At 40.9% G+C, this 27,084-nt stretch overlaps 1 protein-coding gene across 2 annotated transcripts; it reads right to left on the bottom strand.

Moving 5' to 3' along the window:
• Nucleotides 1-362: 362 nt before the first annotated feature.
• zfr (zinc finger RNA binding protein) lies at nucleotides 363-27,084 on the bottom strand. Of its 2 annotated transcripts, XM_028456561.1 has the most exons (20): nucleotides 26,919-27,084; nucleotides 26,687-26,768; nucleotides 23,806-24,088; nucleotides 22,178-22,319; nucleotides 19,768-19,983; nucleotides 16,738-16,973; nucleotides 16,204-16,410; nucleotides 14,902-15,190; nucleotides 14,050-14,240; nucleotides 13,846-13,965; nucleotides 11,888-12,033; nucleotides 11,356-11,518; nucleotides 11,065-11,264; nucleotides 10,836-10,986; nucleotides 9,358-9,499; nucleotides 4,568-4,665; nucleotides 2,519-2,614; nucleotides 2,189-2,300; nucleotides 1,071-1,168; nucleotides 363-988 (listed from the first exon to the last, which is right to left on the bottom strand). In XM_028456561.1, the coding sequence occupies exons 1-20, from the start codon at nucleotides 26,953-26,955 to the stop codon at nucleotides 806-808; spliced, it is 3,192 nt and encodes a 1,063-aa protein (XP_028312362.1). In that variant the 5' UTR covers nucleotides 26,956-27,084; the 3' UTR covers nucleotides 363-805. The 2 variants fall into 2 exon arrangements, 1 of the variants encoding a protein (XP_028312362.1); XR_003674742.1 differs by lacking the exons at nucleotides 363-988; nucleotides 1,071-1,168; nucleotides 4,568-4,665 and having other exon boundaries at nucleotides 2,280-2,300.

The raw sequence follows: 27,084 nt of genomic DNA, 5'->3' as shown, positions 1-27,084 counted from the left end.
TCTTTGTGTGGCCAATCTTTACACCAGTAGTTCTCAACCTTTTCAGCCCACAGCCCCCAAAATAAAGGTTCCAGAGACCGGGGCCCCCCACTGTACCTGAAGGTGGTTGAACACAGACATGAACATTGAACAGTCATGTGGAGACAGGACCATTTTTAAGGGGGAATAAAGGGGAGAGATTTTTGGGGCCCATCCATAAAGTGAGCAAAATGATGGTCTATTGTTCTACCACATTTATTTATGTTGAGAACCTCTGGTTTAGTGTATGAATAAGAATAACAGTTTAGTTTTGCATTCAATATTATGAGGTCACATGACACTACAGACGTTCTCAGTGAAGGGTTAATAAAAAGAGCAAGGGGTGGGGCTTTTCATATCAGGAAAGGTTTATTCCACTACAGGACGAGTTAAGCAGCACAGCAAGCGTTCACGACAGAAAAACTACGCAGCAAAGACGATGGCGTTTCTTTAAAGGAGAGCGGGAACATTAAAAACAACATCCTTCCCAAAGCCACTCCTCCTTTAGCAGCGTCTAAGGTTAATACAAATACTTCCGTAGGGTTGTGACGAGTCAAAATGAAAACACGTGGCGGGTCGGGACTTCACTACTGACCACGGGAAATATTCAGCTCCTTCAGCACGCCGTTGGAAACGAGCACCAAATCAGCATCAAGCAATCCAACAGGACCCGCCTCCAAATCAAATGTACAGGCAAAGGAAGGAGCGTGGCTTCGTGGGTAAAAACGTAAAGAAATCTACAACGACGGAGGAGGCGGGCAGGGTAACGGAGGAGTGCGAGCTCGCCTCAGAAACCATCAAAATCCTTCTTGTCCTTCTTGCCTTCGCCCTCCGGGCTGTCAGTGCCGTCGCTGTTGTCGTGGCGACGCTTGCGGGCATTGCGGACGTTGAAGCGAGGGTTGGTCTGTGGCAGAGCGTCCATTCCCAACACTTTGTGGATCTGCCGAAACGCCAGCAACCTCAGGGCGAACTGGACAGAAACAAAGAGGAGACGACTCAGGGAGAAGGTAAACAACAACAACAGGAGGGGGAGGGGGGAGGGGAGTGTGTACCTGAGCGCTGGACGTGATGTCCTCCCTCTGCTGCTCCCCCAGCGCTGACAGAGTGTCTACAGGCTTCTTCTCACAGGGATCCACCAGCCCTGGTCCTCCTGCAGCAGAAGCTCACATTCACTCACTCACACTGGGAGCAGCCCGCTTCACCACCAGCACATTTTAATAAAAAGGACTGGGATTACTGTTGTTTGACCAGAAAACCTAAGAATAGAGCTCAAAAATATATCAAAAGGTTAATATTAATAGAAATAAACAGTAATTATGATGTAAATGTAATATTTATATTAATAAGTTGAGCTAAATTGAGTTTTCTGTTGTTTAAACATGATAAAAGTGCTATTAGAGCTTCATACACATGCCTAAAGTGTTTTTTCACGGATTCCATCAATCGTTAGAGGGTGATTTGCTCCTTTCTTACTGCAGGGCGAGCCTAAACACCTCGCTCCAATTTGATGACGCTTTTAGAGAAGCCACGCCTGCAGGAAGCTCTCTGTCGTGATTGACATGTAAACAGACGCCCGCGAAGGTGAGCATTTCAGCGTGCAGTGCTATGTATGTATTTTCTACAGTCTATGTATGTACCAGCGAATTCCCCGCCCCCACGCTCTGTCTCATGTGTATAAAGCAGCATGAGCTCAGCTACGGAGTGGTTGGGAGGAGGGCGGGCCATCCTCTGGAAGTCAGTGTCCCGTCTATAGACACGCCCAGTCATGAATATGCATAAGTAGGCCGCAAATCAGCCTGTTTGTTTAGAGTTGCTCAGAAAGTGACTTTTCAGAGGCTAAAACTCTGGAAAACAGGTGAGTTTGGGAAATAAACCTCAAATACTATGTTTTTAGAGTTCTTGGAACAAATTTAGATGAAAAATAGCATGACATGAATAATGATATTAGCTTTAATAAATTTGATTAGTGATAAGAGCTCCATTATTCAGTCTCATGATCGATCAAATATCGCTTTATGGTCCTAAAATAATTTCACAGAAGCCTTCCAGTGCAGCGCGGGTGCGGTGCTCGGCAGTGGTTCCACGTGCACAGTGGTCGTGCACGAGAGCAGACTGAAGATGTTGTGTCTTTAAGCACTCCACGAAAGCAGAATAAAAACAAACGTCTCACCACAAAGTAAAATCCCAGAGGAAATACATTCAAACACTCGTCTCAGGGCGTCGCCGGGGCTGAGCGGCGCCGACGCGCTGCTGACGGCCTTTTCCACCAACAGCTCCATCGCCTGCAACACCAGCACAGAACAAGAGTCAATCCATCCAGTGTGTGTGTGTGTGTGTGTAAGGGTCAATTATAATTGTAATCTCGTAATTGATAATTAATTACAATTCTAGCATAATTATGATCGGAATTGTAGAACTCTGTTGCTGCTGTAGAGAGAGAGAGAGAGTGAGAGTGTGTGAGTGTCTGAGAGAGACGGCCGCTGCACAGCCCGACACTCACCCATGCGGGGAACGAGGACCACGTGGGGACTCGCTGGCACAGGTCTCGGAGGATCCGGATGATGATCACACAGGACTGCAGCCCATTGGCTCTAGCCTTTCAATGCAACACAGTTAGGTTTATGCAAAGAGCGGAGGGGGGCGGGGCCGAGGGACAAACACTGCTGTGCACAATGGAAGCTCAGTCAGCTGCCATTCCCAACAGTCCTGTCCCTCACAGTTAGTAAAGAGGGCGGAGTTTGCAAGATGCACAAGGAACGCCGGAGCCTTTCTTGCCATCCTCTAAACCCCGACCCCAGATTAACCCGGGAATCTCACAAACGGGGACTTGGAAGTACAAAGTCCACCTGAGAGGAGAGCGCGGAGACCGAGAGAGCGTGGGAGATCCGATCCGATTCCTCCGTGCTTTTGCTCGCACGCGGTGGAATCGCCGGGATCGTCCCGTCTCTCTCGACCGCCGTCCTACGAGTGCAGATAACAACAGTACAAACATGAAGCACTTTAGGGTGGCGGTGCCGTGCGCTGTTATCGTGCAGCCTTATGGAATCACATGGAGAATTTCATGGGAATACAAGGATGCCTGTTCTTTAGTTTTCAGTGTGAAACTTTCAGCTAAACTTTACAAATCAACACAAAATATTTCCAAATGCTTCATATTAGGGATGTCCCCATCCACCTTTCAGGGCCCGATATCTTACTAGGTTTGGAGCGTTTGACGATCCCGTTTTTACTGAAACCTACGTACCTCATCACATCCAGCGTTTATAAAATTATTCTGTTGAACATTTATTTTAAACAACTTGTCTTCTGAATGATCAATGCTGTAATTAATGATATATTTGTTTTAGTACAGCTGTGTACTCCTGCTAAAATAAAGGTTTAATAGTAATGTTTGTAGAAATGTTAACGGCTTCTTGTAGTTTATTAGGACTTAATGTATCTGTAGTTTACTGAAGCTCAGTCTGATTAAAAATGAAACTAAACAGAGAATGCGAGCGATCGTAAAAGCACCTCAACATGCTGCTGCTGCTGCTGCATTGGCGTGTTAAGAGTTAACCCAGTGGTTCCCATACCTTTTCGGCTGCCCCGCCCATCGCGACAAAAAAAAAAAAAAAGGGCAAAAAAATAAAAATGTGGAATATTCTTCTCCAAATCTCATAAGAATAGATATTAATAACTGATTACTTTTGAACAGTTATAAAGCTGTAATAATAAAGAAGAAAAGAAACAACTCAGCCCCCCCCACCCTTAACGCAACAAAATATTTATAATTTAATTAAATTAAAAAGAAAGGTTAAAAAAAAAACCCCAATAAATATTGATAACTAATACTTTTAAAACAGTAATAAATCTCCTTATTGATAAAATGCAAAGAAGAAGAAAAAAATAAAGTCATGCCCCCCAGTTTGAGAACCACTGGGTTTAACCGTCGTGACTTTCCTAAAGGAAAAGTTACTTGGCAGCATGACTGGTCACCATTTAAAACTGTGTCCACTTAAAGCTGAACACCTCCTTTCGTTTGTTTGGATTGAAGAGCTTTTATTGGGTCGAGTCTTTTTAATTCAAACTTTAAAACTTGAAGTTTCCTCTCGCTGCTGACGTCTTCTTGTGTTCACGTTTCTACGGGACCATTTATGCTGTGTCATCACTTTGACTTTGTGGCCAATCATCACATATAGGAGTAAATGTTTCCCCTCAGTCACTATCTTTAATTCGGCATTATTATTGGATGTTACTGTGTATTTAAAAGGTTAAACATACTTTACTTATCACGCACCAAACTGAAGGTGTTACATTGCTCGGTTGTGTTGAAGGCCGTTTTTGCACAGCACAAACTAATTCCCAAGCCTTTTATTTGCTAATATCGGCCCTAATCCGATCGGGACATCCCTAGGCTAGCTAATGTGCTAAGTGGCATCCTTGGATATAGAATGTGTTTTCTCTTGCTTCAAATGTGACATGTTTGGCTTACAGAGTGGGAGCTTAGTGTAAACAGGTGAAGAATGCATCTCATAAGGCTACAAAGAGGAAGTAAAATGATGGTCCGAACCTGGAACCACTTAGCGTGGCGCAGAGCGGCCAGAGCGTCAAGGCACTTTTGCCTGTCCAAGACGTCCGCAGGGTCTTTCCCCAAACCCGAGGTTACATCTAAAAATGGATTTCAAGCGTCAACATGGTGAAGAGGAACGGGTGTTTGACCAGGTCAGTGAGGCTGGCAGAGAACAAACACATTGCCACACATACCAGCGTTTGTTTCCAGAATCAACTTCAAGAAAACAACCAAAAAAAAAAAAAGATTAAAAATACATAAAAAGGTTAAAATGAGTAAAAAAAAAAAAAAATAAAAAAATAAAATGTTAGAACCTGACTTCATAAACCAACACAGGCTCACAAACAGATCAGTCCCTCCAGAAAGTCACACACTTAGGATTAAAAAAAAAAACATAAATATTATTGTAAATAATTGTTCCTGTATAACACTGACTGAAATACTGACATTTATTTGTATTTATGTAAACATGCCTCTATTTTATGCTCATTTTGTTTATTTTTGATCCGTTTCTTTAATGATAAGAAAAAGGCTTTTCCTCAGTAAATTTACCGCTTAGATTTGTAATGTAATCAATGATTTGTCTGATTCTTTCAGAGTTAGTCCACAGGAAGCATGTTTTTATGATGGTTTATGAGAAAAACAAAGACTATAAAAAGATTCATCAACTACAAAAAAAGTTTAAAGAAAGAAATGGGAACTTAACTTCTAACTAAACTACATTTTTAAACCTGCAATTTCTACCAAAATAATCCCATTAAAGTCACGCAAATTACAGAGAATATTGGCTAAAGTATTTTAAAAAACAATAATCAGTGAAAAAGGCTCATCCACACTTCTGTTTGTTGGAAATGAGAAGATGCTTTACTGAACTAGTTTTCAAAATCTGGAAATAACTGATCAACCACAAATTCCATAATTTTAGCCAATATAATTAAGTATAGAAGAAGATTGTGTATTTAATAGGATACATTGTTAATTGAATGATTACAAAGACAGAGGCGTGAACTACAAAATCTATTATTATTGTAAATTATTTGCTATTACTCACAATTTTTCAAAGACCTAGAATTTGTAACTAAAAAAATGTAAAGATTTTTAGTCGCTGTAATTACAAGAATAAAAAGCAGCAAAATCCTGGAGGGACGGACAGATTTCCTGAGTGTGACTCCCAGAGGAAAAGGGTTGGGCGCCTGATGTGACGGCCGAATGGTTTGTTTCTTCCTCAGTAAAAGAGAAGTAGAGAACCTCCACAGAGTGTTCACCTTAGGACGACTGGGAAATGGGTTATATTTCACTCAGATATCTCAGTTATTGGCTCGACTCTATTCTCTCCAATCCATTATTTAACTTAAAAGCTCAAACTGATTATCTGTGTCTCACTATAACGCAACAGCAGGCGCAGCTTTCCCAGCATGCTTTGCAGAGTTGAACTGCTGCTTTCAGACGTGCATCATCATCACTAATGACATTTTGTCCTAACAGTGGGAACGAGCTGCTGACGGCGTTGTATAATTTACCTAATGATGAAAGTAACACAGAGTTATTTTTGCTTAAAAGGTACCTGTAATGTAAATGTTTGTAACAAAAAATGTGTTCAATGTATTACTAATAAACAAATTAAATGCACATTTTCATTGAAAAAAACATTTAAAGGACTTTTTATAACAATTTTATACGTTGGGGCATAAACTATGGAGAGCTGCCATTTTGGTCAGGATATGACGCACTGTCATTCATTGGCACGGCCTGTAGCTTTAGAGAAATAGTGCATTGTGGGATGTAGAGGCATAACAGGTCTGTTTACACTGTGGGAAGTGTGGTTTTTCTGTTGGCTAATTCAGTGATAAAGTGCAGTTTCCAGGTTACGAGAGAATTAAAGATCACCTTCTCAGCAACTACCTAACTGACAGAGCTGTTGTTAGCAGCAGAAACGAGCCATGGCTGAGTAGTTAGGTGTTGGAAGTGTAAAAATATGGCGAGCAACTGTGATGAAAGAATATATTATGTGCCACTACCTCTGAGGATCAGCACTTGATGCCCTAACGAACAGGTAAGTTCTCCTGACAGAGTTCATTATTTAGCCACAAGGAAATAATGTGGTGGGGGTGCGGTTAGTGCCATGACAGCCGCCCATTGTATCCCCTGTAAGCAGAAACGTACTAGTGCTTGACTTTCTGTGAAGAAATTCTGTCGGTACTGCGTCATTTCAGACGTAACTTTGGCCTTGTGCCCATTAGCTTAGCAGCTAAGTTAATTGCCTCTCATAGCCACTTGGTTTGAAGCGGTCCCCAATTTGGTTCGAGTGGAAACGTTTCAAGTGTGTATCCCGCACCTATATTATGGAGCCCACGTCTGGTTAACTCTGACTTAAGTGTCGTTATTTGACTTAAAGATGCAAAATGAATGTTTGTGGGATTTTTCTCTTGTTGTTATAGCAATGATTGGCTTTACATTCTGCCATTGTTCAGAGTGTGTAGACCAACAGAACACTGTTGCCTACAACAGCTAACAGGAATCAACGAAAGTGTGTCACATCCTAACAAAATGGCAGCTCTCCATAATTTATGCCCCAATGTATTAAATTGTTCTAAAAACTCCTTTTAATGTGTTTTTTTAATAAAAAGCTGCACATATTTTGTTTATTGGTAACACATTACACACATTTTTTGTTATATACATTTCCACTACAGGTACCCTTTAAATGTAGCTAATAATAGCTGGTTCATTTTAGTTTGAGTAGTGGGAGCTGATGGTACCCTGGCTTTGACTGGGAAGGTCAGTGGGAGAAGTCTGTTTGCTGGACACTCTCTGCACTTCAGTGCATTTTAAAGTCACATCGCCCAACCCTTGGGAGTCTGTTTTAGAAGCCAGTAGCTTATTTTTTCATTATTATAAGTCAGCTGATCAAGAGCTCAGTGTTTCACAGGGTTCAGGCACGGCAGCAGTAGGTGTGGCAAAGTTTTTGGGGTGTGAGAAAACCTTGGTCAAAAATCCTTCCGAAGCTACGAAACCGTCCTGCGTGTCACACAGAGCGTGTGGCGTGTGCTAGAGAGCCCTGATTAAAGCTAGGAGGAAACCATGGTTGCTGAGGAGGAGAGAAATCATGAGAGGGAGGGTTAGGAAGTCACTGCATGCACTCCTAACATCAGCGCGGAAATGCAACCACAGATTCCTCGGTCCGCACCGGCTTTCCTCCACACTGCGCTAAGGAAACATTCAAACTTGCCCATTTCAAAAGCTCAGCAGCTGATGGTCATCTTTGGTCCGTCTTCGTCTGCTTTGTCCTCATTGTTCGCTTTGCGTTTTCACTCATGAGCCCAATTCAGAGCGACTACAAACAAGATGTTCATCAACTCAGGGGAGCGCTTTCAAACAGGGGACCTCAGCATGGTGACCTGGTCACCAGAACACCAAAGGAAGATTTGTTTCCTGTGGGAACATCACATCCATACAGCTTTAGCTCTAAGTTTTAGATCCAGATTGAAGTGGAGGAAGCTGGTCTGCTCTGGGTTAATTTGGTTTGAAATGGTCTGTGTCGATGCGTGTCTCCCTATGAATGAAAAGCCCTCCAGGAGCACAGGAAACAAAGCAGCTTCTCACCTGGGAGTAACTGGACACAATGCAAACACTGATCATGCTTTGTTTCAAGGATCAAAGAGAGCTTTGAGAGGTTACGGCTTCCACAGACTTCAGGAGAACACACAACTTAATCCACGTCTGCTTGTTGTTACACAAACCGTCTGAGCACAAATTGGTCCAGCTGTGGTTGTGGCTGCTCAGATATCTGATATAGGCTTGGATTTAATGTGTGCTATATCAACAATGTATACTAAACCAGTGGTTCCAAACCCGATATGTCTCGTGTACCCCCTGAGCTTCTTTAAACCCATTACTATTGCTCTACAGTTACCAGAGATAATATTCATTGATGAGTGCAGGACTGGAGCTCTACATGTAGTCATGCCACATTTGTGCATTTTAATAAACTATTCATTAGTTCAGAAATACATTTAGAAATATTTCCTTTGCAAAGTGTTTGAATACCCCGAGGGGTACACGTACCCCTGGTTACAAAACCACTGGTTTCCCCCCGTCCCTACCAGGAAAATGCACAACTTGAGTAAACGCACCAGTTGGTGTTACGGTTCTACTAGTGATCATGTTATCCTGTTACAGATGCAGTAAAAAACTGTAGAGGAATGACATGGGAGGGTTGATATTTCAATGTGATGAATGAGTGGTTCAGATTCACGTTAACACTGAGTGACAGCATTGGTCACCAGTTGAAATGATGACCAGTTGAAGTGATACACCAACAGTGCTAATGAGCTCTTTGCATGTATGTGTTGTTTGATGACACTGAACAGCTGCTGTTATGGATCAACTAGAGATTGTGCCATCTTGCGACTGGTTTCGAATTATAGTGTCTTCGCCCAAAACAACTCTGATCCTGTTCTGTACACTTTGAGAACCACAACAAAGTTCTCTGTTCTCCTGAAGTACGTGGGGAAGCTTAAGAGTTACAGAGCCAAAAGCATGAGAGCAACACTGCTGGCACCAACTACCACTGATAGGATCGCATTCGTACAACAGAAGCACTTCTGTTCAAACTAGGAGTCTATTCCTGTTACATGTGATTTCAGAGAGTGCCAGCAGGACGGTGCTCGTCTGGGATTCAACAAACGTACTGAAACTGATCTCAATTAGAGAAGACAGAGAAAAGAGAAAAGAGAGGAGGAGGAGGTGCACTGATGTGCACTGAGGAAAGTCTGTGGTGGTTTTCCCACCTCCGTCCAGGACAGAATCCTCCCTGATGATGGGGGACGTCAGTGTGATGGTCACTTGCATCTTGGGCTCAGCGCCAGATGTGAGGATGATGGCAGCCTCCTGGATGGAGCCCTTCACCTCATACTTCTCAGGAGTCACCAGCTGAGAAGAGGACACACCCAGGGAGGACATCAGCACATCACAACCACAAAAAAAGAGCACCGTCACCAGTGGCTGTGCTCATGTAGGGATGTACCATAACCTTTGACCCTGTCACCCTTTGTGCCTGCTAAGTCAGTGCTGCTACGTGTTAAACATATGGGACTGGTTTTTACATGCTAAGCTAACTAAACATATGAGACTGGTCTACATGCTAAGTTTAATAAACATATGGGACTGGTCACTACATACTAAGTTTACTAAATATATGGGACTGGTCGCTACATACTAAGCTAACTAAACATGTGGGACTGGTCGCTACATGCTAAGTTTACTAAACATATGGGACTGGTCACTACATGCTAAGTTCACTAAATATATGGGACTGGTCACTACATGCTAAGCTAACTAAACATGTGGGACTGGTTGCTACATGCTAAGCTCACTAAACATATGGGACTGGTCGCTACATGCTAAGTTTACTAAACATATGGGACTGGTCACGACATGCCAAGTTTACTAAATATATGGGACTGGTCACTACATGCTAAGTTTACTAAATATATGGGACTGGTCGCTACATGCTAAGCTAACTAAACATATGGGACTGGTCGCTACATGCTAAGCTAACTAAACATGTGGGACTGGTTGCTACATGCTAAGCTCACTAAACATGTGGGACGGGTTGCTACATGTTAAGTTAAAGAAGACAGTCATCAACATCCCCATCCAAAAAAAAAAGGGGCAATAACTCCGGAAAAAATAATTGCGAGCTATTCATTTTCGAACTCCATCAAGAACCCTGAAGCCACACATCGACAATCTACCTTAAACAGTTTCTGAGAAAAGCTGTTCCATTTAACTCGGACAGACGAATGAAGCTCAAACCCATTTCCCTCTTCCACATTCTGTAGCGGGGGATAATAAACATATGGGACTGGTTGCTACATGCTAAGCTAACTAAACATGTCTTACTGTTTAGTAAGTAATCACATTGATGCATCCGTCAACAGGACTCTACATCCCCCAATGCAATGCACCAAACATTTTCAACAATGTCAATAAGAGTGTGTTTACACCGGAGAACAACGCAAACTTCGAGCACTAACTTCAACCTTTTATACCTTTTTTCAAATCCTCTTTGATTTATTGATCTATGAGTCAGATGAAGCGAGTCAGAGTGGATCCACATGGAGAAACATGTAACCATGAACTCTTAGTGTGTGTGCTTTAATATAGTCATTGTGTCGTTAGATTTCCAAAGTAAATATATTCTTCTTCGCACAGAAAATGATGCGTTTGTGTTTCCACGGCTATCCCAGTGTGTGTGTCTGTTTACCGTCAGCTGCTTGGGCAAATGCTCCATGATGAGGCTCAGGAGGGTCTTGGTGGGTTTCTCGGAGCACAGCAGCACCAGGTTCACATTTTTGTCTCCTCGAAGAAGCAAACCTTTAGCTAGCACTCCAACCCTCATCACACCCTTCAGAGATCTGCTCAGGAACAAAGCACATCTCAGTTTCACACATCAAAGTTGAAAAGTGAAAGTTCACAGCCACTCTGAGCCTAACCTGTCCTTGGCCGCCTCCTTCTTTTCTTTGTCCTCCTCTTTGGGCTTCTCCTGGTCGATGATGTCAGAGACCAGCTTGAGGGCGCGCTCTGTGATGGAGACGATCTTCTGGATGGACTGCAGCTCATCCTCAGATGGGTAGATGGTGGCGTGTTTGGTCATGACGTAGCGGTCGTCGGAGGAGTCGGGCCGACGCGGCGGCTGTGAGCAATAACTTTAAGATAAGTTCCTGATGTGCATTTCTATGTTGGCATTTCATCACATTTCGTTCTATACTGCAGGTGTTTCCTACCATGGGTCCCTGAGGCTGCAGACCAGGCATTCCTGGTCGGACTCCCAGCAGGCCCGGAGGACCCGGAGGCCCCTGAGTATAACCTCCATCAGGCATCCGGCGCCGATTGTCCCAAAGGTGATCCTCCTCCATACGTCTCCAATACATGTCCTCCTCATAATGCCTGCAGGAGAGACATGTGCTCAAGGATCTTAATGAAAATATTTCCTTAAGCAACATCATTGAAACTATGCTTACATGGGATTTAAATTAATCTTAAAAAATGTTTTTAATGAAAATTTAAAGAAAGGATGAATAGAAGTGACTACATTAGACTTTGAGCTTCAAAATATATTTTAATTACATAATATGCTTAAATTACTTTTTAATCCCGGTTTCTTAATGATGTTTTTAGTCTGATTCACAAATAAGAGACATAACGTTTTCCACCGACACAATCCCTGTCAGGACTAAATGTACATTCATGCACTCAAGAAGCAGAACAATGAATGACAGGTCTGCTTTGAAAGCATCAAAACACTTCATCGCCCACCTCATCTCCATCCTCCAGCGCTCCTCCTCCTCCCTCCTCCTCCAGTACTCCTCCTTCTGCATCTGCTTCCTCATCTTCTCTTCCTGAATCTTCCGAGCTCGGATGCTGGGCTTCACTTCCACCTGCAGATCCGGGTTTACCTTTTTCTGCACAGCGCAAAGAACATACATATGTAAAAGCCCAGATTATTTAACGATCATTAGTGAGCAAATCTGGTTTTTAGAAATGGCTAGAAAATATTCATGTGAAGTTCAGACTAACTTCAGGTAAATTGTTACTAGACAAAAAGGAAAACGTACATTAAATATAAATAAATATAACAAATATTATCAAATTCCAAATGTAGCAAACTTGTAAAGTGTTACTGCACACACAAATCCAGGGAATGAACTTAAAAGATCAGATGACGATGCCTTATCGTTGCAGCATAGTTTTGTCTAGGAATGCAAAGAAAAAACGACAATATAAAATTCAAAGGTGGGGCGGTGTTTAGCTCAGCGGGTTGAGCGCCCGCCCCATGTACAGAGGCTATAGTTCCTCACCCGCAGCGGGTCCAGGTTCGATTCCCGGCCTGGGACCCTTTCCTGCGTGTCATTCCCTACTCTCTCTGACCCCTTTCCTGTCAAGCAACTGTCATATAAAGGCCACTAGAGCCAAAAAAAATCCTTAAAAAAAAAAAAAAAAAAAAAAAAAAAAAAAAAATTCAAAGGTTACACAAAATACGAAATAAAATCCAGTAAAAAATGTTTCAAGAACATGAAGGGGCGCGATGACATTTGACACTCTAGCTTCCCGTAGCAGCTTACATGCTGCAGTATTTACAAGATGGAAGACAGCGTGGAGATAGTGGAAGCTCCGTCGACTTATATGTCAGTTGTTTGTAGCGATGCACCGAAAAAACAACCCGGGTGAAACAGCGTGCGAGCAAACACTGCATTCAGCACACGCTTGTCTGGAAACGAACCATCGGGGAGCGGCCGTATTTTAACAAATCTGAGCACTAAAGCCTCTTCTAAGCAGAGGTTGAGACAGAGCATGGAGTGAAAACAGTGATGTGTTCACTCTCAGTGTGATCTCTGTTTGTTTGACGTGGACATGCAGCCCTGTGTCCACACATGGTTTCCTACACAGCAAAACATTTCCCAGAGATCCTCTGACCTTCATTAACACTCTACTTGGTCCATTCAAGTAAAAGAGTGGATGAAGAAGGCTGAGAGAGTAGAGATAACTACACACGTGCTACTCAAAGCTACAGGACAGTTAAAGCCCACAGCATTGAGACAATGATTGGGAAATTAAATGCTACGTACTCCAAACACGAGACATATTTGAATCACACAAAGGCCCAAACATTGTTGTAGTTCTGAAAGATGAGTTAATGAATGGAATGTCCAAAGTATAAAGGCTCTCAGACTAAAGATTTACAAACTTTTATCTTACAGAAATGTGTTAATAAAAACTACCTCACACTTTTACAGACAAATTGTTTTTCATCAACAACGCTTTGTTGTTCTTTAATAGGAATTTTTAGTGAGTATTTTGTATCGTAAGCGATATCGTATTTCATGTCGTATTGTGACTGGACTATTTCATCACACCCCGAGTTCTGTTTGTCATTAGTTCTACTTACCCTTATTTTAGTTGTTTATAAGTGCTTTCATACAGTGACTGGTTTTGTTTTTTTTTTTTAAATATTTCCACTTTCATACTTTGTAAAGTTTCATATCAAAGACTGAAAAAATGTAAATACATCACATCACGGTTAGTGTTCCAGGTGGAATCGTGAGCGTGTTACCTTATGACTGTTTTCGCATTGTAAAGCTGTTGTTACATCACTTCTCAAGTAGTTTTAATTGTCACAGACCAAATCGACTACATTGTAATTCTTCCGGAGAAGCAAAGCTTCTAAAGTTCTACGTTCTCCTGCAGTGTGTAGAAAAAGTTCTTAGGTCTCTTACTTTGTACTGCAGGCGATGTCGTCGACCCTTCAGGTGCATTTCTTTAGCGTTGGGGTCATTGAAGCTGCACTCACACAGCTTGCAGTGGAAACGGATGACTTTACCTTCATCATTTCGAACCTGGAGAATACAAACAGCCACATTGGTGAAGTTAAATAAGATCAAACGCTTTTAATCTCTCACTGCTGAGTTTAGCCGACGTACTTCTTCAACGTAGTCGTGGCCAACGGGTTGGACATCATTCTGCAGCGCGGCGAGGGTCGATGCGCTCAGTGAGTCAGAGACTTCAACTTTGGTTTCCTGAGAAGCTGAAGAGGGCGCCGTTGTTTTGGAGGACTCGGCTTTAGCGTCAGCTCTTTCTTCAGGCTTGGCCGTGGTCTGAAGTTTGTTCCCTCCTGCATTAGCGAGAAGAACCCCAACAGTTAAAAAGTAACTAAACCCCAAACCCACTTTTTTCTGCTGAACACAAATGTATTTGGGTAATACGTAGTGCTGTTGATTGATCCTGGTCCAACCCTCAACATTTTTGTCATTTTAATTTTGCAAATTTTGTTGTAAAATGTCAGAGTGACTGCCCTCTATGGGTTGAAACTCTGCTATTACAATTGATTTTTGCTATTGGCTGAGAACAAGATCATGTGATGTTTTGGGACCATCTTCCGTCACCGACAAACAGTTAGCCCCACCCCTTTTATAAAAACTAGCACCTGTGGGCTCTACAATCTGTGGTGAGTAGGTTGAATTGAGAGAATAGTGAAAACAGAGGTATATTGAGTAGCTAGTTAGCAATGCATATAGTTCATTGGAGATTTTATAGTATAAACTGTGCATGTCTTAACTGCTCCAGGAGCCCCTCCCATAATCAAGGCATCTTTTTAAGAATGGAGAAAGAGTCAGAAGGATTTAAATAAACATGGAGTAAAAGCCAAAAACAAGGAAACCATTCTTTAGTAAATATATCAATATTTACTTCTGAATGTTTTTGTATTCATTTTTATTTCTAGTTTTCTGAATCTTGTGAATCAGGGAATAAAAAGTTAAATAATGTGTACGAACCTACAAAGTTGATCTTGGGGGCGGCGACCTTCTTCCCAGCGCTCGTGAAGCTGTTGCTTAGCGGGTTCTTCGCGGCCGTCAGCCCGCTGTTAGTGCTAACCATGCCAACCGCTTTAAGGTAGGAGGTGCCAGAGGCAGAGCTAAGAGAAGCTGCGCTGCTAGAGGCGCTCAGCATGGCTGCTGTGGTCTTACTGGGAGCGCTGGTGGTGGAGGAGGAGGAGGTCTGAGTGGCCACACTGGGCTCGGTGGAGGGAATGGGCTTCCCCAGTTTAGTGTGAAGCTTCACCACCTGCAGAGAGGATCCCATTGGTTACACTGGAAAAACACCAGTCACACAAACATCATTCATTCATGTTCTTCTGTTGCTTTCAGTGGTAGGACTAAAACAATATCTAATTAATTAGAGCCTTGGTCGTTAATTAATATCAATTAATCTTAATTATTGACCGAAAACTATTTGACTCGAGAAGCAAAGTTTTCCTATTCAAATGGATTTTGGTTTGTGACTGAATCAATGACAACAATAAATGAGCATAAACAACAAAATAGTGATTATTATTTCAAACACTGAACGCTAACGTAATGTACAATATGAATAAAGAATATGATTGCATTGTTCACAAAGCACAAAGTTAAATTGAACCAAGCTATATTGATGCTTATCACGATTTTCTGTAAACATTAGAAAACAAAGTGTTTTTGTGTATTAAAATAAAAAAACAACACTTCCAGAACACTCCAGAGAAGTGGAAATTGAACAGTGCAAAATAGTTACACTATCTGTGACATGAAATCAACAGAGCAACTGATGAAGCTGATGAATTTAGTTTGAAATAGTTTTTCTACATAGCAGTTCTTAAGTTGGGTCAGACGATGCTATCTGTTGCAGCGCTTCTAGCCCCGCCCACATCCTCTACCACCGAGAGTGGTCGACTGTCCACTACAATCATTTATCCACTGACTTTGTTCATTTGTCACTCAGACTTATTCATTTTGGCTCTGAACCCTGTCATTTTGTCCAGTATGGATTGAGACACTGCCTGCTCAGAGCATGTTGCAGCTAGCACGGTCCAAGTGTCCGTGCTCCATGTTTAGCATTGAGGTGGTAGCGGACACTGCAAAACGCTGGTGATCAGCAAACTCGTTCTTGCACAATTTGTACACAACTGGGCTTTTGTTTTCCATCCAGTGTTTGTATTTAAACAAACGCCCACGAAGCACAGCAACGACTTCTCCTCCATCATTGATCAACAATTAATGTTCAAAATTATTAGTGACTTCTCTGCTCGATGAGACTCTGACCTTTTGGTGTTTGGCTCCTCGGATGTGAGCAGCGTAGGCGTCGGCGCCGGTGCACGAAACGTCACAGAGCTCGCACCTAAGCTGGTTCTGAGCATTCCGGGCCAACAAGCTGCCACTGCTGGAGCTGCTGGTGCTGCTGCTCTGGGAGACTTTCAGCGCCGCCTCCTTCTTCTTATGCTTCTGACCCTCCAAGTGTTCCTTGTACGTCTGTCACGAGACATAAAACAAAAACAGCGTAAATTAATATGAACACAAAACTATATTTTCTGACAGGATTAAAGACATAAAATCAGTTTTGAATAATATTTTAAATCCAGGAGTTAAAACGAAGGAGGAAAATGTGAATTGGTGTGAAAGAACTGACACCTGCAGCTGGAAGTAAAACCAGATGGTAGAATGCTCTTCAAAATAAAAGCACAAAATCAATGGTGCAGCAATGCCCAAAGGGAAGGGCATTGCAGGGCAATGCCCAAAGATCCGTGACGCATTTCTAAGTCCTGACCCACCAGTTGCGAACCCCGAGTTCTGGCTCACCTGAGGCCCAGCACAGCTGATCTTGCACACGTCGCAGTAGTGGATCTGCGGCGGCTTTGGCGGCTGTTTGGGTCGGAGCTGTTTGCTCTGGAACGGCGGCTTCTTGGTGAACGTATTCCCTGTCCAGGCCGCCGTCGCCGCCACAGCAGCAACGGCCTGCTTCTGCTGCTGCTGCTGCTGGTAGTAGCTGGAGGCGGCAGAGTACACGGCCGCTTCATAGCCAGAGTACGAGGTTCCTGGATCAGAGGACGACAGAGGATGAACATCTATCTGCAGGAACAGATGGAAGGAGACTCTTCTTCCGTGAAGTTTGATCATCGTGGCACGTTTGAACACAACGCAGGTCAAAGTGATTTACAATAAAACAAATGATGCATCAAAATTGACAATCTACAACATAATGGATACAAAAGAAATAAACGAACTTAATGCTTTTATGTAACATGAGAAAAAGGCTATCACAGTGGAAACTAAAGCACTCAGAACGCGCAGACCTTCGCCAAGTACAGCATGAGTACCGAGCAGGACATACACACAATGTACTTCCCTATCTCTACTACATTACCCACAAGCCACTGCGCGTAAAGGAGCAGGCTCCTATTTTCCTATTTTTTGGTATTTTCTTTTGGTAGTCAGAACATCACCAAAATGTAATCACCTATTCCTTGTCCCATTATCAACATTTCCTAAATACATCATCCAAATCCATTCATAACTTTTTAAGTTATCTTTCGAACAGACAGATAGACAAACGCAGGGTAAAACATAACATTCCGCCCTGCGCTTGGCGGAGGTAATAAGACCCTTTATTTGCCCTTTAGAAGCAGCTTTCACCAAAATCAAGGAAAGCGTTTTAAGTCTCCAGAATGTGATAAACATATTTAAGTTTGATCTCCAGATGATAAATATTAAAGCAGAGCAAAGTTAAATATTAGGGCCTCTGATTAACTGTGATCGAGGAAAACTGACATAGGAAAATCAATCTGACTTTTCTTTTTCTCTCTTTATCTTTATTAAAAATGTAAACCCCGACATGACACAGGGGTGCCTCACATGCGTGTTTTGGGACGCCACACATTAACACTATTTTTCAAGAGAAAACGGGTGACTGAAGATCTAGAAAGTAAGGATGCACCGATCGATCGCCGCCTAAATCCCTGATTTTGGGGGATCGGCGATTGGCCAATCCTTGCATATGAAACCAATCTTTTCTACCTCCGCAAACATCTTAAAGTTGGTCATAAAGTCAGCCACTGTCCCGTTCTGCTATGAGCTGACTAACAGCCTCACCCACCAGCTCATGTATGCGTGTGTGCTGTGCATGCCTCTGCTACACAGGATAACAACAGCACAGTTAGCTGAGCATGTCAGTAGTTGTACACAAAAAAATAGAGCAAAGGATCACAAATTGCAAATTCCTGTAATGTGGAAATAAGCCTTGGTGGAGCTGCACACAAAACGCTACCTCATTCACCATTTAAGAAGCCACCACATCGCTCAGTATGCAGCATTTGAAGCAACAGTAATCAAGTTAATGCTAAAGCTATGGCTAGCGGTAAACAGAGCCAGGGGTCTGGTGAAAACGCGTATCAGAGAAAAGAGCAAAGCTACCACGAGGAAAATGATGGAGTTCATAACTTTGGATATGAAGAAAAACCTTCCACTACTGTATAAGTGACTGTATTAAGATAGAGAAAAACTAACCATTGCCATGTTCATTCTGTCATTACCCGCTGACTTATGAAAATGTTACACATGATACACTATATTATTTCTGTAGAAGGTTTGACTTTTAGCTTTTGTCCTGACAGCTGTTGCAAGTTATTTTTAGAAAACCCACACAGGTCAGCAGTGGAACCTTTGGACATGTTTATTTAGTTTTTAAAATGTGATAAATGAAAGACTAAAGGAACTGATATAATTTAGTATTTTGGACAGCAATGTTCTAAACCTTTAATTTATATTTACAATAAAATAAGATTAAAACACTCAAGTTGTATGATGTCAGTTATGGAAAAAAAATCGCGATCGGCCAAAATTGGTATCGGCCGGTCAGGCTTTAAAAAAAGAAACAAAAAAAGAAAAAAAATCAGTGCTTGGTCAGAAAATTGCAATTGGTGCACCCCTACTAGAAAGGATGACAAAGGAAAAAATATGTCCAATCCTGCCAAAGGTCCCATCACCTTCATGAGCAGCTAACAGTGGTTAGCATGTGTGCAAATGTTCAGCTGCTGTTTGAGGTTCTGCCCTGTTAAAATATGACCTGAAACTGAAACCTTCGGACAGAAAGTGTTTCCAGACGGCGCAAGATTTATTTATTTATTTTTTTTTACAGCCGTCATTGTCTCACGTCACAGCAGCTTTATGCAGGCACGTGCATGTGAGCGTGCACCAAAGCACGGCAGGTTTAAGTGCGCCACACTTTGTGCATTTCTAACCCGAAAATTGATCATTTAAAAATATTCTTCTTGTGGGTGTGTTTTTCACATGTTGCTTTATATTTATCACACTTACATTTATATAAAAACATGCTGCTGATACATCATTACGTCACTCAAAAACAAACAAATAAATGACCAGTGTTTGGGCAGTAAACTAAAATGCTGTGGACGTGTACACGTGTAAACGCTTACACACGGACATCCTTCAAAAATAAAAGCACAACATCATTGTCTCTTCTTGCCAAATGAAAGGCCTGCGTCCCACTGACATTAGGTACGTGATCTACGAGTTGAGAACCAGTGCTCTATGAAATAAAAAACAAAATGTAGTTTTTTCGGAAGGTAACGGTATGAAATGTTAAGATTTTATTGTGAATGTATTTATTTCTGTATTTCAGCAGAGGTGATTGTTGTTATTGCAACAGACAAGTTTCAAATTAAATGCAACTAAATATTTTTCTTTTCTTTATGAAACTATTTTCCATATCAAAACAAAATATTTATGTTGTAGCATCACATTTTAGAAGTGTCTATGACATGCTTACGTGTGCATCCCTAATAAGGATAGCTGTGTATTTAAGTGGCTCACCGGAGTAGGTGACGGCGTTGGTGCTGTACGTGGGGCTCTGGGAGTAGGTCGGGACCACGGAGGCGGCCGCCACAGGCTGGACTGTGGATGTCACCGGGTAGATGGAGAAGGTGGAGGAGGCGGGGCTCGGAGCGGCTGGCTTTATCACGGTCACCTGGCGAGTCTGCTGACTCTGCGTGTAGGACGTCACTCCCTGGCTGTATCCTGTTTTTGGAGCTTCAGGGTGGACAGAAAGAGACAAAAGTTCAGTTTAACAGTCTTACCAAAGCTTAAGAAGAACAATCATTATTGGGTCAATCAGAACACACTGGGATTCAAAGAATGTGTCACACTGGAGAATAACTCGACTAATGCTAATGTTTTAGGTCCGTTTTTAGTATAAATCTGCTCATTTTTACATCGTTTATTGTATGTTTTTTGTCCGTTCGCGCTCCTTTTCCTCTATTTTACATCATAGATGTCACAATGGAGTATAGATCGAGCTTTTTTTAGTTATTTTAAATGTGGGATTTTTGTGGGAAAACCAACAAAAACTACCAACTGCCTTTAAGTGGCGTGCTTAAACGTTAGTGTGGTGGTTTGGATTCATCATGTCTGTCAGTTACAATCGGCTACTGTTGACTGTTCCTGTGTCTGTTTCACTCCGTCACTGTTGGACGCATTTATTTTTCCAACACAAACTCAGTCTTTCAGAGCCTCGCTGAGTGCTACAGTTATTATCACAGCACACACTGACATCACCGACACTCTCACACTCACACCGTTTATAAGTTACAACAATTAACAATTCACTCTTTAAATGACAGTGCCTGTCTACAAATCAGCATAAAAAATTGCTGACTCAATTTTAAAATAGAAAACAGTCTTATACCATGGAGGTCATGGTAAAATAAAGTTCCAGATATCTGTCACTGGATGTGTTGGAGCACGGCAGTGGGCCCCAACCATCCGTAGAACAAAGTAATTAGAAACTTTGTAATTGATTAATTGTATAACAATATTTGACACGAGTGGCAACATTTTTCCAGTTTAAATGGATTTTAGTTTATGGCTGAATCAATGAAAACAATAAATGAGCTTAAACAATAAAATAGTGTTTATTATTTCCATCACTGAGTACTAACATAATGGGCAATATGAATAAAGAATATTATGATTGCACTGTCCACAAAGCATAAACTTAAATATAAGTAAGCTATATTTATGATTTTCTGGATTTTTTGCCTTCGTTCTAAAACAAATGTGTTTTTGTGTATTCAAATAAAAAACTACAGCAAAATTCCAGAGAAGTTGAAACTGAACAGTGCAAAATAGCTGAAATAAACTGCAACTGATGAATTTAGTTTGAAATAGTATAGGGTCAGAGGATGCTATCTGTAGCACATGGACTTGTTGATTTTGGCTCTGAACCCTGTCATCTTGTCTAGTGTGGATTGCAGACACTGCCTGCTTGGAACGTGTAGCACCTAACACTGTATCCCAAATGTGAAAAACTACTTTCAGCAACTCAGAGCTGCCCTGAAAGAAGCAACACTACAGAATTTAATCAAACATTTCAGTAATGAAGGAAAAAGTCAAGTGCTATTGTGTTGCTAGTGATTAATAAAAGGGTCTTTGTGGCTCCACTGACTTTTACTTCTTGTAAAACTATTGATAATATATTAATTGCTTTTATCACCTCTTGCCATTTTGAGGAAAAATATAGAGATATGAATATTGGTCCATATCACCCAGGCCTAATGTAACCAAAACAGTAACGTTTTATCTCGTAAAGGACATGATTGTCCAAACTGTGTGAAATGAGGCGTTCAAACCCTGCTTAAAGTAGGATTTTATTAATAGGAGTGTGTTACCTCAATAAAAAATAGAAATCACTAGACTGAAATGCTGCCTTGTTATGTAGCAAGTGTTGCTAATGCTACACCACTTTAGTTAAAGTAAAAAAAACTGACTATAAGACCACGTCAGTCCATTTGTTTGATGTTAATTGTACTTGGAACCAGTTTGATAAATTGCTTTCATACAATTTTTAAAATTATTTGAAAATTACCTTGTCCTAAATTATCTTTTATTCATTTTTTCCATTTAGGGTGATGATTTTAAGTAGAATTGAATTGGTTTGTTTTTATTGGTAAATTACTTTAAAATTGTCTAAATGATTTGAATGAAGAAAAAAAAAAAATCGTGATCGTTATTTTACAAAGAAAAAAAAAAAATCATGATTTTTTTTTTCCATATTGCCCACCCCTAATTTGCACACAACTGGGCTTCTGTTTTCCATCCAGTTTTTAGTGCCTTATTTTTCTGTAATTAATAAATCAATCGCGTTAAAATCCCAGCCCTAGTATTTACTGACTGAGACACCCTCCACAGTCTATGGTTGAAAACATGCCGTCCTCTCCTCTCCTACCTGTCTGGTAGTAGGAGTCGGCCACGCTGGGCTGAGGCTGAGCTGCAGCAGCGACGGCTGCTGTGGCCGTGGGCTGCTGGTAGTACTGCTTACTATCATAGGCCACGGCAGGAGCCGTAGAGCGCACATAGGAGTACGAATCCTGCAAACAAAACACAAGAGAACCAAGCGGCAGTTATGGGTGAGAGACACTGACGTGGAGAACAAAGAGAAAACACATTCTAACACACCGTATCAGAGCATGAACAGGAGACAAAGAGTTTGTGAGTTTTTGTTGTAATTTTCTGTATTTTCTAGTGACGCACCAAAATTCCGGTCAATATTTAGCAGAAAACTGAAAATGCACTTTTTGGTTGTCGGCCGAAAATTTTCGCTTTCACTTTTCTCAGAAACAAACCGACCGAAACAGGATGTTTGTGATGATGCGAGGAAACACCACGAGAAACAGGCCAACTAGTCCGTGTACTCACAGAGCGACTGTATTTAGATACAACTGACCACTAAAGAGTCGTCTGAGCAGAGTTTGAGATGGAGCAGTTAGTGTGATTTATGTTTCTGTGTCACTTAGACACTGTAATTATGTGAAGCCCTCCGTTAACAGACCACACAGCAACCTGATGCACGGCTGCACATCAGAAGCTTGAATCTGGTTTCAGAGTCTGTTAGCGCACATTTCAATCTGCAATCAGAGCACACAGAACTCTGATTGCGTCTCCAACAACATGCTTGGATAATAAATAAAGAGAAACTGATGTTCATCGAGATCTTAAATGCACTTTGTGTTTTAACATGAGAACATATTTAATGTGACTCTCTTCCAGCAGCCCAGTCAGTTATTGGCCTGCACATTATTATTTAATGTATGAAAGGGGCAAGTTAAACATTTTACATTGTGCATTGTTGGAATGTCAGTGGTAAATAAATATTTTCGTATTTTTAATTTATTTATTTTTTGAAACATTAATATTAATTTACAATGTTGCAATGTTTAGTGAGGTTAGTACACATCCAGAAATACAATAGAACTAATATTAGGCATAATAATTTACTTCTGTTTTGGTTTTCAGCCAATAATTTTTATTTTGGTGCATCCCTAATATTTTCCTCTCTTTTTGTATATTTTTGTTGTTGCTTCATTAGTTTTTGGAGTCAATTTGTACATTTGTCTGCCATTCTGTGCATATGTGTTGCCGTTTCGTGTGTTATGAGTCATTTTGTATACTTTTGTTGTTGTTTTGAGAATTATGTGTAATGTTTTCAGAGTCACTTTGTGTGTATTTTTGCATTATTGTCAGTTTTGTCACTTTGTGTGCTTACTTTTGGGGCCACATAGGATTAGACGGAAGGCAACAGGTTAGGATTGATTAATTGATGTCTTTATTTCGAACATGTAAAAGGATAACACAACAAGAGTTTAAAAGACAAAACAAGATGAATTACAACAGCAGAAATAGACCATTGATTTGATACACAAGCACTTAAACCTCGGAATTTACAAGTGTGAAAAGGATCAGGAAAAACTGTCTGAAATGAAGAAACAACAAAATAAACAGAAACACAAACACAAAATCATCCAAAGCAGTTAGGTGAGCAAACACACCGAGTGTGTTCACTGCCATCTGCCCTACCTGGTAGTTCTGCGAGGTGACTGGAGGCGGTGGAGGCGGGACTTCTGGTTGGCGCTGGGCGTATCCGTAGTCAGTGGCCGCGTGGGCCGGCTGGTACCCTCCGTAAGCCGCCGCTGTGGCCGCCGCCGCCACAGCGACCGGGGCTGGGCGAGCCACGGCAACTGTAGCGGCGGTTGGGGCGTAGGCCGCCGCCACAGTGTGCGCTGCCACGGGAGCCTGGTGGACAGTGTAGCTGGCCACGGTGGTAGGGTGAGTGTACGCTACGCCTGCAGCAGGCTGCTGGCTGAAGGAGCACACACAACAAACATCTTTAGATTATAATATCTATATTACAACATCTAGATCAGTGGTTCTCGAACTTTTTTTGGCCCAAGTACCCCTTTCTCTTATGCCTGAATCCAAGTACCACCTTTGTCTGACTGCAACATTTAGCTTAAAAAACAACTATAGAGCATCATTGGGATGTAACGATTCACTCAACTCCTGATACGATTCGGTTCATGATACTGGGTTCACGATACGATTCTCTCACGATTTCTTTTACAAAATGGGAATGTAGACAAATGATGACTGAAAAAAATTCCTTTATTTTTTGAGGGAAAAAAACTAAAAAAACTGTACTGTTTTCGTTTTATTTTTCATTGTCAAAAGAATCCCTTGATAAACTGTTCAAAACAATGCAATTTAACTAAAAATAAATCTTGAATGAAATAAATAAAGGAATAATACAAATGGAAAAAAAGCCTATTAATTTAAATTCTGGTTCTATAGTAAACAATGCAAAATTGCATAATAGTTGTTTTTAAAAGTGCAACTGAAAATGATTTTAGTGCCTTAACAATTGGACTTAAAAAAAAAAAAAACAGTAATTTTGCTGTATTTAGGTCAGATATTTGTTTGGACCAGCAGAGGGCGATGGTAACCCAGTGGTCGGTTGGCATGCAGATATCTTGCAGTGAAGAAGAGATGCTATGCTAGCAGACAGAGTTAATAAAAAAAACGTGACTTTTACAAATATTCACGTAATATTACAGATAATTTTTCGGTGCTAAAGTGGTAAGGAATCATTTATGAACATGTTTAAAAGTAGAAGGCGACCAGAAAGAAAGTATTAGCAGATTCCACCCGCCGCCAACACTTATGGATAGCGCCCTCTGCTGATTAAAAAAAGTACTTGTACACCCCTTGTACTGCCATCGCGTACCACTCAGGGTACATGTACCCCAATTTCAGAAACTCTGATCTAGATTATAACATCTGTTTCATCACTACGGGAAGGATTCCATGTTTTAAATTTACTGTGATATTTATCACATCTCCTTAATTTACAGATTTAATTTTCTCTTTTTGGTCATTTTTGTCCCATCTTTTATTCAGTTTGTGGTTGTTGTTTTTTTTAAATAACTGGATGTCAAAAATTATTTTTGCAGTTATACAATCAACAATGGTCTGGAATTATTGTTTTTACTTCCACCAAGGAGGATGAAATTTTCAGGACATATTCTGAAATGTGATTAGGAATGAGTGATTGGACTTTAAGGATGATCTGAATCATTATACTGATTGTGGATCAGTTAAAAAAAAAATAAAAAATCAATGATTCTCTTTGTTCAGCTCTTTGAGCTCGTTCTACAGCACCATTAAAGTGTGAATGATCATAGCACCATGATCAGAATCATTGATCTACATGACTGAATATCTTGTAAAAAGGAGATCTGGCATTCGTAGAGGTTTGCAATCTCGATTTTCGATTTCTTACACTTTACTGTATATTCTAACCATTACATTTAATTTATTATATTATTTTCTCCTCATGTTTCATATTTTAATCACCTGATGTTGAGGCTTTTTACTTTAGAGTAATTTGTTTCTCTGTTATTTGATTCAGGGTTTTTTGTGTGTGTTTTTTAACTGCAATTTCTATTTATTACATATGATTGTTTGCTTTTTTTAATTATTTCATCACTTTATGACTTGATGATTTTTAATGTTAGGTAGGTAGTAGTAGTTAAGTAGTTTCCACAAGTTTTATTCTTTAATTGCAATTTTAATTCATTTATTTTTAATTTAGAAAATTAGCAACCATAATTTCTTTGATAGTAGAGTAATATTGCACAATTTATGTCATTTTTCCATGAGATTTTTTTTTTTTGTTTTTATGAACTTCTTTTTCTGCAAATTTCATTTTTTAACTAAATAATTTGATTTATGCATTTTATTTATTCAAAGGTCTTTCCATCAATTATTGAGTTTTTTGGTTACCTATTTACTTTTTTGTCTCAAATGTGTAGTTTCGTCTTTATTTTGCAATTTTACCGCATGATGTTAATGGTTTATACATTTTAGTAGTTTATTGTTAACTACTGAGGTTAATGGAAATCATCATATTTCAGATTTAAGGTGTGATTGTTGTGTGTTGCTTTATTCTTTTATCTTTCATTGTTTTTAAAATTTAGATTTTTTTTTACTGTAGGTTTTATTTATCTTCAGTTAACAGAGATGATCACAAGATGAAGTGTCATTTTAGTAATGAATGTAACAGCTGGCTGAATTTTATCCTATTTCCCACGTAAGTTTTATTTTATTTTCGTCACTATTTTTCATCAGACTTGCTTCATGTTTTCCTGAGTTTTGTCTCTCAATTTTGCAATTTATAGTTTATTCCCCTTTAATTTCTCTACTATTATTTTTTACATGTTTACATACGGTTGTTCAATTTAAATATATGGTATAACGTATTTTAATGTGTTTAGCTCCCGGATCTTTCAGCTCGTACAGCGGCCTGTTGCGGCCTCCAGCCTCGGACTCGACTGTCGTCCGGCCCGGGATGAGCGGCCCCCTCCCTGGCAGACGGAGCCTGGGCACCCCGCAGCTCTCTCACCTGTACTGGGCGGCAGCTCCGTGGGTAAATCCGAAGTAGTTGCCGGTAGCCATTTTGGCATCTTCACCAAGCCGGCTGGGCACTGCGGAGGAAGGACGGATGGTTACTAACAGCCGAGCTAGCCGAGGACGACCAAGGATTACCGAGGACTCTCTGCCCTCAAACATCCGTCCTGAGCTCTGTAAACGGGCTTCTACCGGCAGAGGAGCCCGGTGTTTGCTCGGATACTCACCATAGGTGAAGGAGACCACTGGACAGATGGGAATCATTGGTTTGATCGGAGTAACGGTGGAGCTCAGCAGCAGCCTGTCTCTATTACATGTCGTTCACGGACTTTACGGCCGAGACTGAGCATGCGCGGAGGGTGCGGTCAGACTGCAGTGCTGAGCTTGTCACTA

This window comes from Gouania willdenowi, chromosome 9 (genome assembly GCF_900634775.1).
Source record: "Gouania willdenowi chromosome 9, fGouWil2.1, whole genome shotgun sequence".
Lineage (NCBI taxonomy): Eukaryota > Metazoa > Chordata > Actinopteri > Blenniiformes > Gobiesocidae > Gouania > Gouania willdenowi.
This window is presented reverse-complemented; position numbering and strand designations above follow the sequence as displayed.